The 15228-nt window shown below is 40.8% G+C and overlaps 1 protein-coding gene and 2 non-coding genes across 3 annotated transcripts; all 3 read left to right on the top strand.

Annotated features, from left to right (window-relative positions):
• Positions 1–423: 423 nt before the first annotated feature.
• trnal-cag (transfer RNA leucine (anticodon CAG)) lies at positions 424–506 on the top strand. Its single transcript has one exon. It is a non-coding gene; the product is annotated as a tRNA-Leu (tRNA).
• A 947-nt stretch (positions 507–1453) lies between these two features.
• trnal-cag (transfer RNA leucine (anticodon CAG)) lies at positions 1454–1536 on the top strand. Its single transcript has one exon. It is a non-coding gene; the product is annotated as a tRNA-Leu (tRNA).
• Positions 1537–3522: 1986 nt separating this feature from the next.
• On the top strand, positions 3523–13830 carry shtn2 (shootin 2). Its single transcript, XM_020640311.3, has 17 exons — positions 3523–3665; positions 4457–4506; positions 4892–4952; positions 5176–5270; positions 6339–6522; positions 7173–7270; positions 7345–7426; positions 8683–8777; positions 10886–11032; positions 11300–11453; positions 11721–11886; positions 12014–12072; positions 12295–12392; positions 12504–12524; positions 12609–12662; positions 12777–12915; positions 13493–13830. Exons 1-17 carry the CDS (start codon positions 3578–3580, stop codon positions 13648–13650), a joined length of 1749 nt encoding a protein of 582 aa, XP_020495967.2. The 5' UTR covers positions 3523–3577; the 3' UTR covers positions 13651–13830.
• Positions 13831–15228: the final 1398 nt, after the last annotated feature.

The following is a 15228-nucleotide window of genomic DNA, read 5'->3' as shown; positions in this document are numbered from 1 at the left end:
AACTGCCGGGAATCCTTAATCAGCATCAATGCAACAAGCTGACCAAAAATGTGGATGTTAGATTATTTAAAATAAGCTATTCAAGCTTTTTAAACATTATATTACAACATGTTGTTCTCATATAAAGGTCTCAAGTCTGACCCTTTGACCTCTCTTCTGTCTTTACCAGATTAGAAACCAGCGTTTCTTCTGATTTCATTACCAATAGAGGCAACAAAAAGTCCGGTGAAGAAAAAAAAAAAAGCAGATTATTATATTAATTATAGAATTATATTAATGCTTTTTTCATTTCGTCAAATTAAATCATCTTACAGTTGTTCTCTCACACTGAACCTGCATTTTTAAATGAGAAAATGTGATATTATACTAATTAAACTGCAGGAAATGCTTTTTATTTATACTTCTGTTTCCGCTTTGCTATATGTCAGGATGGCCGAGCGGTCTAAGGCGCTGCGTTCAGGTCGCAGTCTCCCCTGGAGGCGTGGGTTCGAATCCCACTTCTGACAACAACATTTTTCGTGAGTGCTCTTCTTTACTCCTCAGACTGTTACTGTAAACATAACACTTAACTTATGTTTAACAAAGTCCTGTCTGAGATACGTTCTTTAATTTATGTGCTGTTGTCTGTCCTCAAGTCAACCTCCTTGCATGTAACCTTTAATCTTCACTCAAACTTTATTTTCATTATCTGAGACTTTTATTTTTGAAGGAAGTAATAATAACGTAGATGCAATTGTTGAAGCTGAAAATAGATTTATTTCCAACCACATGCTGAAGCACATGTAGGCAGGTCGACCCTAAACCCCTAACCCTGAAAACAAATAGCCTCAGCTCTAATCTATGAATTCAACAATCTGACACCTTTTGATTTATTCTTTATTTCTTTATTAAAATGTCAATAAGTACATTACATAAATCAGATAATAAACTCGATACATCTGGCAAACAAAGCAATAGTTTGGTTTACTTCAACTACCCATATTGATTATACATAAGCAGCCTTCAAACATGAAGTAAAGTTATTAAAACACACAAAAATGATTTTTTTTAAATATGTTTATAAATGAACAACATTTGGCTTCGGAAAATTTAAGTATCATTAATATTATATTATACATATTTTCTTTATTATCAAGTTATGTTGTGTGTAAACCAGCCTATAAACCAATGTGTGCACTGGAGGAATTGTAGTTCTTTACAAGTACATTATACACACTTGTATCTTTTAATAGTGTAACAATATGAATTGGTTTTAAACCCTTGAACACTACTTTTGAATGTTTAAATAGGTTTTACAGTAAAGTGTTAATAATAGTGATGTGGACCTCCAACAGATCGATACAACTCCAAATAAAATAGGAAATGACCTCACTGAAAAAGAAAAGTTTATATATGATTAATTATCGTTTCATAATTCAATTAGATTATTTGTTTTTAATGCAGAGTGTTTTATGTCAGGATGGCCGAGCGGTCTAAGGCGCTGCGTTCAGGTCGCAGTCTCCCCTGGAGGCGTGGGTTCGAATCCCACTTCTGACAGAACTGTTTTGAGTAGCACCGCGCCTAACGATGCTAAATGATTAAACAACAGTCATAAGTGAGCAACTTCTTCCAGTCTTCCTATGTCTTGTTTACACTGCTGAGAACAGCACAGATATCTGGATCTTCAATACACATCAACATGTTTAACAAATAGTGGAATATTTCATCTCAAGTAGTTCAGAAAACTTTATTTTCAAATAAAGAATAAAAATACTCCAGGCCTAATTATAAATGTGGTCATAAGAAGATTTGAATCTGAGCAGGACTGTAGGCAGGTTGTTAAGAGATCCACACTGATAGTAGTCTTGTTCCTTATTCATCAGATTATATTTTGTCTTAAATATTTTAATTGTTCAAAACTTTTCATTTGATAATCTTTCTGTTATACTTGCTAATAGCGACGATCTCCTCACTTTAGCTCAGCAATTGTACAGCGTAACTGAACCAACATGTCGATGACGGTGACGACGATTTGTTCGGTTCAGGCATCGACAAACTTTGAAAGGAGCATATTTTGAATATTTTCTATTGGACCAGGGTGGGACATCTGTATTGATGGAATTAAAATGGGAAGAGGCTTTCTGATTAAGGATTATTTTTTAACTGTATTATAAAAGAATATCATGATGGTACAATTAACAGCTTGTGTTTATTAGATTAAAAATTAAAACCCTCAAGACAAAGAGTAACAGAGTTACAAATTGCCTTTTTTTTTCTTACCTAACCTTTTATTTCTAAAATGTTCAGGCAGACTAAGTGAGTGAATGAAAACAGTGTTTGATAAAGGCCACAGACCTCCACCAGTCATGTTTACAGTCTTTGTGTTTATTCAAAAATAAATCCCGCTGGCTTCCTTATCGGTCTCCGTTTAACCAGAATTCAGAGACTGTATTAATGAGGACGGCTCTGAGAAACACCAGACAACAGCTAATGTTAAGTGACAATTTCACCTTTATTAAGACGGCGAAGAATCATTAGCAAAGGTCAGGGTGACGGGTGGAGGAGGCTGCGGAGCTCAGGTGGTGCCTCAAAGAGAGCAACACACCGAGAGAGAAAAGACTCATTAAACCACAAGAACGTCACTCAATGCAGCTGTCTATCATCCCGCTCTACAGACTCAATGTGTGTGATGAAGGAGATTTAAAATGACATCTACTGACTATTTAACACTTTAAACAGCAACCGTTACTGATTCTCAGCTTCCTATTTTTATATTGCAATGAGCCATTTCTGAGTTAAGAACCAATGAGCTTGAAACAGTTGCATAGACAAGTCAGAATTAAGTCCAGTAAGAAAATTAAAGGACAACAAAAGCCTTATCCTTTAAGATACTCTTGTCCACCTGGCCTCCTGTTGGTCCTGAGAAGCTAAAGCCAGTTAACTCAGCCGCTAAGAGTTAAATATATGTAGCACTTATCCCTGACCAAACTCTCAGTGTCCTTCTAGAACTAAACTCCCGGAGGGCAGGTGAATAAATAAAAGACAATATTTGAATTATTCATACGAGAGGAATGTGAGTCATCAGCATCACCGCTGCCACTCCTCTTCTTCATCATCTCCTGAATTATCACCTCCAGTTGGGCTCCTGAGTCCTGTGGCTGGTCTGATGTTTCAAAGGTTGTGAACTCTGAGCACAGATGCTAATAGAGGAGTAAAAGCAGCTTTGCCTTTGCCCTGTCTGCTTGAGTGACATTTATCTTGCAGTAGAGAGACAGAGTCGTCCCTCAGAGACATAACATATTCCTCTTCTCACTGTCAGGAAAGGGGGTAAAAGTTCAAACCCCACGTCCTCTTACTTACTTGTAACATTTTCTATATTTCACTAAAAAAAAAAAGGACATCTTTTAAGTCATTAAAATACAAGAAAACCAATCCCTCCCAGCTAACTCAAGCCTGTACCCAAAAATCTTTATCAGATGAAGGATGTAGATTCTTTTCGTTTGGAAGAGTTCCTCATTTAGAAGCTGGGGGAGGGATAAAGCAGAAATGTCCACTTCTTCCTTCACATGCCGAAAGAAAGGTTTTCCGTTTGTTCTTGATGATTGTGCATTTCACCAGGAGGGAAATGTTTGAACAGTGTACGGACGGCAGGATGTCGGTGCAGGCTGAGGATAACGCAGCTGCAGGTGAGAGTTGATCAAACTGATTTAAACTACTTATTCAAGTCACATGATGGTGTTTGTAATTCAGCAAGACTTTCAAATATTCAAAGAAGTTCTTTTTTCCTTACTGGTAACATGTGCAACATAGTATTTTTTTTATCCAGTTCTAAACCTACCTTGTTCAATATGAGTGATTTTGGTGCAAAGAACATGAAAATGACCGTAAGATATTCCAGCACAGTGGACAGATGGCCTCTCACAGGTAAACTGGCACTATGACCATTTAACCCGAGCAATGCCACATTCAGTTCAGGCATGTAGACGTTAAACTGCTAAGGTGGGCAAAACAATTTGACATTGTTTGCAGCGCCCCTTTAAAGTAGCGGTCATTTCATAATTAGCCTAGCTTAGCACTAAGAGTGAAAACAGAATGAAACGTCTTGCCAGGCTTTCCTATTAGGTAACAAAATCCTCCGAACAGCACTATTAAAAAGCTCAGGAATTACATTTTCATGTGTCTTCTATTAACCTCCATTAAAAACAGAAATGTGAGGACAAAAACGCGTGACACTGTCGATGTATTTATCTCACTCTATTTGCAAGAAAGGTGCTTTAAGTGCCAAAAGCCTTCAGTTTGTTTCAGCCGCTCTGAGGCCATAGAAAGTGAAACTGGTTTTCTCAGATCCGTCTTTTATTTCACTTCTTGTTTTACCCCATCATAAAAACTCGTGAAAGTTTCTTTTGCAAGTGCTCTGTTTTTCTAGCCCTTGTCCTCCTGTTGTGTGCGCATAAACTGATTTTCTTTCCCCCCACAGAGTCTGATGAAGAGAGCGGTTTATCCTCTGAAGATGAGGGAGACATTGAGGTATCGGCATTACCGACAGGCACTAAAATACTCCTTAATTTATACCATTTTCTAACCCACTTTTTAAGAAACACTGATTATCCTGCTCAGCCAGATGTCAATCAAAGTGTCCCATGTGATGGAGACATCGTCATGTAATTTGCACAGGCTGTGGTTGAAAGATTTTGAATATTTAGGCAGGGTTTTTTTTAAATTAAAGCAAAGAAAAAGTAATGAAATTGCAGAGTTGCGTTCACGACCCTGATTACATCCAGAAGGAAAAAATACAATTTAGGGGCCTCAGAATGAAATGTGAATAAAATCTGTCATTTATCTTTGGTGACATGATTGATTTCCTTCTTCTGTTAAGTTGATCTTCTCTTTTTTCCATGTTTGATTTTGTTAGTGTGAGATTTTGGAGATGCAGAGGGATGAAGCCAATCAGAGACTGTCTGAGTTGGAAGAAGGTGAGAATCATGTTTTCCTTTTCTTTACATGTTAGTCCTGATTCAGGATCACAGCATGAGGGAAGGGGGCGATGAATGGACAATAATAAATAAACAAAGAGAGGATATAACACATGTTGCCAAACAAATTTGCCACGGCATCATTAGAGTTAATGTTAGTTAAATATCTATTTTCTTATTGTTTCTATGGGACGACAATTAAATGTGTATTTTTAAATTCCAGTGTCCAGTCAGCTCTTGAAAGAGATGAATGTTCTGGAGATCCAGTTTCACATCGAGCGCTCCTGCAGGGAGAGCGCAGAGGCTCTGGCTGTCAAAGTATGTCATTACACTGTAGTGTTGGTTTTTTTAATGTCTTTTCTGTTCTCTTCTTCTACATCCTTACCTTTCCTTGTCTAAATTTTCTTTGTATTTTCTTTTTCATTTCCTCTTTTCCTTTCTTCATGTTCTTAAAATCATTCCCTTCTCTTTCCTAACCTTTCTTTCCCTCTCCTTTTTTTTTATGATTCTCCTCCCCCAACGAGCTTTATTTTTCCATGTCCTCCTATTTCTATTTCTCAGCTTCTTCTTCCCATATCCTTTGCTTTCTGGGGTTATATATTTTCCCTTTAAAGTCTCTCTCCTCTCTTCTTAAATGTCCTTTTCTCTACTAAAAATGTTCATTTCCTGTTTCAGTTTTTCTACTTTTCTGTTGTGGCCTCTGTTCTTTCCTTTCCTCTTTTGCTTCCCCCTCCTGATAGTGTCTTCTCTTTTCTTTTGCTTTGCTGTTTTCTTCATATCATGTCACTTCCTATGTCTTTTCCTGTCATTCACTTTGATATGTCTGATCTTGTACGATTCCATAATTTCTATCAGTTCCCTTTTCCCCCCTTCTCTTCTCTTTGCCTGAGAGCTTCCTCATGTTTACATTTATTCTTTTCTTTAGCAGCTTACAGATTGCGATTCTGCAACAGCACCTTAACACCTTACATCACTTCTGGACCACTTTTCCACATGTTCTTCTCTTCCCATATTCCCTTAACTTTGTTTAATCTTCCTCTTCTCTGTCATTTCTTACTCTTTGATATTTTCTTTCCTTTAGCTTTCCCCACATCTGTACTTCTTTTACAAACCAAAGACTTTCTTTTTCTTTTCACTATCTTATCTTTCCTTCTCTCTGTTTTCACCAAACTATTTTTTTCTTTTCCTAGCCATAATTATCTTTACGTGTATTCCTTCCTTTTCTTTTTATTGACTTTCTTTCCCTCAATTGACAATAGACTGCTGAAAGAATCAACCTCAATTACACTGATGACATACGCTCACCTGATTTAACCTTTGTGTGTTGTTGTCATGGTAAAAGATAAAAAATGACAAAGTGTCATCGTCATCTCCTCTGTCGTCTAGATGACCAAAGAGAACAAAGTCCTGAAGAGGAAGAGCCAGATGATGATGCCGCTCATCGCAGAGCTACCTGAAAACATGGCTGCTGTGACCTTTGACCAGGAGGTCGACGCAGAGCTCAACAGTGATGAGGTTAATGTTGGGAGCGAGGAGACGTTGCTGCTGCAGAGTCAGGCAAAGATCGCAGGTTAGACAAAAGTACTGATGTGGTTTATTCTCATTCAGAATTAAAAACTATTCTGATTCTCTCTTTTTTTTTTTTTTACAAGACTGAATTGAAGAAAAGTATATTTTACAAACATGAAAGATAACACCAGTCCATTCACATTGTTATGATGCGTGTTTTTTAAATTTAAGCAATCCCTGCACCTTTATTTCAACCTTACAGTTTAGACCATTGTAGCATTAAAGGTCACATATTATTCTCCTTTTCAGCAAATTTAAACAACAAGTCTCAGAGCTCCCCAAAACATGTCTGTGAAGTTTCTTGTTCTTAATCCACTCTGATCCTGTATTTGATCATGTCTATAAACCCCTCTATTTCAGCCCTGCTCAGAACAGGCTGTTTCTGTGTCTGTACCTTTAAATATGTAAATGAGCTGTGTCTGACCACGCCCCCTCTCTGGAAGGGCTCGGGTGGTTTGGGCTTTCTTGCTCCTGTTGTTTTTACGGTGAGAAGGCAGACTCAGAGGGCAGAACAAACACCTAGCTGTGGGAGCGTCACCCACCAGGGGGAGGGGCTACTGCCCTTTGTGATGTCACAAAGATATCACATTAGTTTTCCATGTGATGGAAATGTTTTCCGCGTGTGTTTACATGTGTACCTGTGTGTGTCAGAGCTGCAGGTGTCAGTCGACGGTCTCCTGTCAGAGAAGCTGCAGCTGGAGCAACAAGTAGCAGATCTGACCAAAGAGCAGCTCCACCTCCGAGAGCAGGTACGACTTTGTTTATTTACGGTGTGTTTGTGCGCGTTCGTACGTTCACTTTGTCCTCTAACACTCTGTCTCAGATCGCTCTGGAGGTGGACGAGAAAGAGGCCGTACTGAGGAGGATAAACAAACAGAGCAAGACCATGAATAAAATCAAGAGCGGTCGGTTTCATTTTCACATTTCTACTGATAAATTTTTCATAAAAGGTCTAAAACAGGAGTTTATTCAGCCCGATGCAATGAGGAATGTCCACACTTGTACACAAATGCATGGCCCAGCATAGAAGAGCCAGCTCCTCATGTCAGGGCTCATCTTTGTACCTTCATATAAGGACAAAGGACACTCCTTTAGAGACGATGAGCTTTACACCCGGGCCACAGAAAACTGCTGGTTTGAAGGAGGAAGGAAGGAGGCAATCTCTTGCCCATGTCACACTCCTGACATTTTTTCTACATCATTTCAAGGCATTCAGGACCTGACATTTTCAGGAACTTTCCTTTTATTGGTGCTTTCACACTTGCACATAATGCCTTAAAAAAAAACCTCCTGATGTTTTCGGGGTGAGCTGCATGTGTGAACACCAACAGCAGAGTTTTTCACACTGACTGTACCCAGACGTCTTACTGCCAGGTCCATGGTACATTTTCTACATAAAGTCAGGGATGAGCTGATGTGTGAACGCGACAGAAAATTAACTAAAAGCGAGTGGGAGGGGCTCATGGGGCAGTCTACATTAAATTTTTTTAGTAATTTTCACGAGTGCATATGTGAAAATGCCTCAACACATGCACCTCACAGCAGGAGATTATCAGCTTTGGATGCACTCTCGTAAACCTAAATATAACGTTGTCTTCAGGTTAAGAGGGGCGGCTGGGTGGCGCGTGCGGGTGGAGGACGAGGGGAGAAGGAGTCTTGCATGATGGTGATGGTTTCTGTGTTTACATCACTAAAACAGGTTTAAGGACATTTCCTCGACAATGAAAAGCGTGCGTGAACGGGCTAATGTGAAGCTAAATCAAACAGCTCGCCTGAAACTCAGTGGACAGTTTTGAATTCTCCGCCCAAACGTTTTAAGACAACGTTCCCATCATGTCTCCCCAATGACCAACAGATGAGGGTGTTAACGACTCTCAGTGGAACTAGGTCAACGACTTGCTTGAACAACTTCCATTTGACTACGACAACCATAATGACCCACAGGCTTTATATTCTGTTTTCATTTTATCTGCTGAGGTTCTCAACGCTCTCATTTAATGAAGCTTGATTGAAACAGACAAAAGTAGCAACTCTGAAGCTTGAACGACCATATGTAAATATTTTTGTTAGTCTAAGTTTCTTCTTCTCAACAGGACGCCGTCACGAAGCTGCTAAATGTTGCCTTGTTCATTCTCTCTGGGTGTTCTCCGTATGTTCACAGTCTCCCAGCTTGTCAGCGAGGAGTTCACAGAGATGTCTCAGAAGCTGGAGCTGGAGCAGGGCCTGCGGGCGCACGCTGAAGTCTTCGCCCACCAGGTGTGAGCGCGTGGCCCGGTGTGTGTGTGTGTGTGTGTGTGTGTGTGTGTGTTCTGTGTGTGTATATACGTGTGTCTTTTCTGCCTAAAACATTTTGTCAAACATTCACACCTATAGACACTGAGGGTGACAGGTCGTGCTACGGGAAGGAAGCGGGAGTGTCGCTGCTGACCTTCCGGCGGGTATGGCCGAGACTCGGGCGGGTAGGAAGGGCTCGAACACACGCATACACACACACACACACACACACACACACACACACACACACACACACACACACACACACACACACACACACACACACACAGTGCTGTCAAGGGGCTGCTGATGTGGCGGGACAGAGAAGAAGGGGTCTCCATTCTCTGTTTTTCACACTGATGACACTTTGGTCAAATCCAGGCTGTCTGTGTGAGGCGAGGCGTTCACACACACACACACACACACACACACACACACACACACACACGAAACAAAGGCACACACACTCCACAAAAACACAAAGTCCCAAACACACGCAGCACGGTTTCCTTGCCCCAGCTGCTCCCATAATGAAGGCCTTTTCTTTCAAAAAACACCTCTCTGTCTCCGTCTCTCCCCATTTAGCCCCTCCCTCGCCCATAATTAGCGGTCATCACTGCCGCCGAAGGAGAATAGTGGTCTTTAAACACAACCTGTCTTTGCCTGACACCTTTATGTTGTGCCGAGCATATAGCAATTGTTGCCTTTGTGCGTGACGTCCTCCATTTACCGGACAGGCTCACAATGGGCCGCCTCGCAGGGGTCCTTACCTGTGAAAAGGACCCCCGACCGCTCACACAATTCAGCCCCTTTTACTCTCAATTCACGGTAAAAGACCCCCCTGCGCTGAATACCTCTTGTATGCACTACTATTTGTCTGTTTTCATGTGTTTTGAAAACACCAACCATTCACACCCCTCCTCTGTGGTGCATGCTGGTATAATGATGCCGGGCCTCAAACAGGAAACAATTTGGACGTTTTTTTCTTTTTGTGTGTGTTTGTGTGTGTGTGTGTGTGTGTGTGTGTGTGTCTTTGTCTCTTTGTATTGCAGTGTGCGTCTGGACCTGTGTGTTTGTGTGTATACAATAATTGCGCTAATTGCCGTGTGGAAATTGTTCTGTGCCTAATAATGGAGAAAGCAGATTAGAGCGTGTTATTTCAGAGCGATGAGTCTCGAAACGTGTTCTCCGAAACAGAGCGCACCAAAACCCGCAGCTTTGGTTGGTTCTCACCCGGAGAAACAAGGAAATGAAAACCATTTTTTTGCTCACACTTCCTGTTGAATCACTCGGCAGAAAAGAAGTGCATACAGTTTGTCAGAGAGATGCATGGCAGCGGCGGAGGTCACATCCTTTCTGTTCTCTCTGTGAATAAATGGTTTTAATGAGTAGAGATACACACAGGTTACACACGATGGATTTTACAGAAAATACTAATTGTTTTTGGGTTTAACTCGATAATATCTGTTTCTTTCTAGCATTAAAAAATGTAATTAAATACGCAATGCCTTTTTTGGTGGTCAAATTTTCAGTTGCATCCCTTTTAGTTTGCTTATTTATTTATAATTTGACAAATTATTAATTTTCTCTTAAGACCAATGCTAGCTCCTGAGCTAATTAAACAAGCCACCTGAATGTACAATATCGCACAAACTCTTTCAAAAGAACAAAATGTTTCTTTAAAACACTCTCACTTCTGTTTCAAATGAAACCTGTCATTTTGTGGGAGTCAAAGGAGAGAAGACGATTCAAGACAAAGCTGTAGACTTTCTTTCCTTTTAAGCCAATTATCTTGTTGTAGGAAAAAACGATCCTTTGTCTCACGGCTAATTCATCGTTTTCCCTTTGTTGCTCTTCTCTGCTGAGGAGTTTTTAACATTATTGTTTGACTCTGACAACATTTCATCCTGACAACCTCCTGGGGAGAGAATAAACAAGCTGCATAGAACTTTTTCTTTTCATCTAATTTAGCCTCATTGTCCTTGGTGTTTTGGTGTTTTGTTTTTTCCCCATTTTTCTGAGAAGCAGATGATTAAGATGGATGTGTTCAAGATACCAAGAGGTGAAGCTGTTGTGGTTTGTGTTGTCAGATGTTGGTGCAGCAGAAAGATTCCCACAGACAGAGTGTGTTACTGATGCAGAGCTCCGACGCCGGCCTGCAGCTGCAGCAGGCGCTGGAACAGATCTCCTCCATCAGCTCCGCCCTGACTGACATTCAGCGCTGTTACCACGACCAGGTGTGTGCAGATGAAAAGGCACATTGTGGGTTTTTTTTGTGTCTTTTTTTTTGGGGGGGGGGCATTATTGCCTCCATTAGATAGGACAGCAGAAGATAGACAGGAAATGCTGGGAGGAGAGAGTGTGGGACGGCATGCAGCAAAGGGGCAGAGAGGTCAGATTTGAACCCACAGCCACTGCGGCAAGGACTATAGCATCTGTACATTGGGTGCCCAACATAACCGCTAGACTACCTGTTCTTTATTTTGTCCTCTTGATTCTTTCAGATCACGCGGTGTCAGAGCGCCGTTCAGGAGAGCGGTGTCGTCCCTGAGCTGCAGGAGCTGAAAGAACAGCTGGAGAGGAGTGAGGAGGAGAGGAAGGCCGTAGAAACTCAGCTAACTGAGGCGAAGAGCACGATATCAGAGCTTCAGGAGGAAGGTAATAGCTGATTTGGCTGTCATATACATTTGGTTGATTAGTTCCTAATTTTTCATCAATACAACCATGAAGCTTTACGTTTCCTATAAGTGTCCTTCAGCGACTCTAAATTAGGCGTAATGTTGTGATGTGCCATAGAGCTCAGGTGATGCTGTGTCACAGGAACTTTTTTTCTCTCCCTGAAGTTGAAGAAGTCTCCAACAATTATTTTATATTTAATAAAGATTTTTAAAAAATGATAACCAGTCAGTGCTTCTTCTATTTTAGTGAAAAAGTTACAGGAGACACTGGATGAGAAAGACAAAACCGAAGAACCAGAAGGAGAGTCAACCCCGGCTCCACCTCCGCCTCCTCCACCGCCCCCACCTCCTCCACCTCCCCCTCCCCCTCCTCCTCCTCCTCCTCCACCTCCACCTCCCACTTCTGTCACCAAGTACGTTACACTAAAGCCAGAGCGACCTCTACCATTTCACCAGTACACAATAGAGTATCAGGGGCCAGACTACGTTATATTACCAACAGTGTGATCGCTTAACATCTTTAATTCTTTCTGTTCCAAGTCCTCTTGACTTCCTGAGAAGCAGGAGAAAAGACGGATCATGTAAAGCTGATCAAAACAGTGAGTCGAACTATTTTTCAATGAACTGAAGAGTTTCAACCGCAAGGTCAAAAACATTTTCTTTCTGGTTTCACCAAACACAGCAACATTTCTTCTTAATTACCTCTAAATTAAATGTAGCATTTACCCATTTTTACTTGAAATAATGACACTGTGACACAGAAATGAAGCTCTCTGCAGCAAAGGCTTGAAATGGTTTTAAATATCTGATTCATTTCTGAGAACCTGCACCGTTGTTGGACATGAAGACGAAAGCAGTGGATGAAATGATGGCGAGAATCAAGAAAGGCATCGTCCTGAGGCCCATCAAGATAAAACAGGTAGATAAATGAACCAGCAGAAGCATTTGTAGATCTTGAGCAGATAGACGTATAGAATTACAAAGACTTAAAACAAACTTTAAAACTGATTTTAACCATCTATGCTTACAGGAAGATGACAGCTCGTGGAAGGTGAGATTTTTTCACACCTCTTTCTTATTTTCAGTTTGGACATTAAGAAAATCTTTCTAACAATCATCTCAAATCTTCTTGAAGGAACCGAGTTGTGAAAAAAGAAAATCGGCCATCCTGGAGCTGAAAGGAATGCTGGTATTGTACCTAGAAATCACATTGTTCCATCAAGGCCAAACGCTTCAGCGGTAAACGACAGCGTCGGCGAGATTCCGTTAAGTTAAGCAACTGTGAAATATTTTCCCACCCCAGGACAATATAAAACGTCAGCCCCTCTGCAGACTGCCGTCCAGAAGAGGGATAAGCCGACACGTTGAGGAAGCTGAGCTCCTGCAGGTTCTCCAGAGGAGGAGGAGGGCGATGGGAGAGAATCGGGAGTCAAAAACACAGGGTACACATTATTACAACATAAATATCATTGCTTTAGTTTTTTCACAGTCCCTTCTGTGTCCTTTTAAGCTTCTGTTTACTTTAAACTTAAGCCGTACCAAACTCCCTGCATGTACATTTGTCTTTAAACGGACTCAAAAAAAAAAAAATGTTTTAAACGTTTGGATTCAGCTATAAAGTTTCAGGTTTTTTTTTAATGTGGGTCTATGGGATTTGACTCACTTTAAGAGCCAGCCTCTAGTGGCCGTTAAATGAACTGCGGTTTTGGCGCTTCTGTATTGGTTTTAGTTTTGAGCCCAAAATGTTTCAGCTCGTTTTAAAACGTTTCATCTGTAGGTCTCATTGTTTTTGATGCAGCATTCCTTTAATGACACATAAGACACTTGAATTCAATAAGAGTTGGGCAAATACTCTTTAATCTATTAAATTAGAGAGGCTCCACCTTTGATGTAAATGAGAAATGTATATTTTCTTTTGCAGTAGTTGTCATAAGACTGATCACATCCCTGTGGTCAGCCTTTAGTTCTCATTTCTGTGTTTCTCTGCCTAACTCGAGGATGTGCTCATGCCTTTCTTAGACCCCCTGCCTGGTCCACAGAGCGTCCCAGCGGCAGGAGACGTTCCCTGGACCGGCGAGATTGGCAGAGCCCCTGTGCTCCGGAGGCTGAGACAGAACCGAGAGAAGAGAGACTCTCGCATCAGAGCGTCAGCATTGATCCTTAACCAACAACACTGAGGGCAAGAAACACTGAAGATGAGGTTGATGATTGAACTACACCTACAAAAAAAAAAAAAAAAAAAACTTTTTACACAGATTATTTCATCTTGACTTCAAAGAAACCAAACGTATCTGTAGAGATCTGTTCAGAATAAATTCTTTGCCTTTGAAATATCTCATAATAAATTGTCAGTCGCTCTTGTGTTTTGATTTAAAAAAACATCTGGATCAAAAAATGTCAGAAGAAAATTCTCAGTAACTGTCTCCTTGAGAGAACCAGTGAGGAGGGGTGTACGTTGCAAGCTAAAACCAGAGTTAATATTTATGACTGATGAAAAACAAGGAAAAGCATTTTTTAGATACCATTTAACCCAGATCTGTTCGAATGGTTCTAATGGTCTGGACTTGTTGCGTGTGAAGGGAAAGGAAACTCATTCAACCATGTTTAAAATCCAGCATTGCTCTTTTTTTCATTCCTGGGTCTGAGATGATCTAAGTGCAGTTTTTTATGCTACAGATCATAGATGAAAAAATAGCCGGAGCCATAAAAAAAAAAAAAAAAAAACACTTAGGTTATATGAACGCCAGCTTCTCTCTCTCTGTCTCTCTCTCTCTCTCTCTCGAGGTGTCGGCCTCTTGAAGCTCAATCCACCAGAAGAGCAGAGGTGGCCATCTTTTTTTCAGCACATTAAAGCTCTCACACCCAGGGCCCAGAGGTGTTGGTGAGATAAGAGCCGACGGTGATCTGTGCGCTTTCCTCCTGAAAGTATCTTTAAATGCGGCAGGTCGCCTTTTGTTTTCTCACCTCCGCACAGAAACTGTATCTATGCATGCATGAACGACCACATGCGCCACACCCTCGCTCCACGCCATCCATCCACCTGCACGTCTGCCTTTTGTTAAAAGCGTTTTAAAAGGAGGATGAGATTATTCTCACCCTTGACGCCGACACCATTTTAGTTCCTTCACACTGTTTCACATTATATATTTACTTTATTTAGCTCTTTTTACCACGAGGTCTGGCCCCTTTCACTCTCCAGCATACATTTTTTATTGTTTTCCTCCACCGTCTCAGAGGGTGTTAGCTTTTGGGACGCAGTAATGTATTCTGACTGCAATGTGTTATTGAATCAATGCACATGAATGCCTGTGTGTGTGTGTGTGGAGGTGTAGGAGAGAGAGAGAGGGATGGGGACATGCTGATAATGACAGAGACAGGAGGGCCTGAAACTGATACAAAGACACTATTGTACTGAAGCCCTAAGCTATCCATACATTTTATTTATTCCGTTTTCAGTGGATAACAAGTCATTCAAGTTATTTTCTCAGGATCTCGTCTTGTATATCTTGTAAGAGTGGAACAAAACAGACAGGAATAGTCTTATTTACTTCATTAGTATTGACAATTGTTGTCTTGGACCCAAAAGTTCTGGGGACTTTTTTAAGAGGAAGTGTCCACTAGGTAGTTCCATGAGAACTACGCATTATGGGAACGCTTTTTCTGTCTACATTCGCACCGCTATGGTACCTACTCTGAAGCAGGAGCTAAAAAGGTTCCTCTTAACATCGTTTTAAGAACTGAAATGGTTCATAGTT

Source organism: Labrus bergylta, chromosome 22 (assembly GCF_963930695.1).
Source record: "Labrus bergylta chromosome 22, fLabBer1.1, whole genome shotgun sequence".
NCBI classification, from domain to species: domain Eukaryota; kingdom Metazoa; phylum Chordata; class Actinopteri; order Labriformes; family Labridae; genus Labrus; species Labrus bergylta.
The sequence above is the reverse complement of the archived record's forward strand: the minus strand, read 5'-3'. Positions and strand labels throughout refer to the sequence as shown.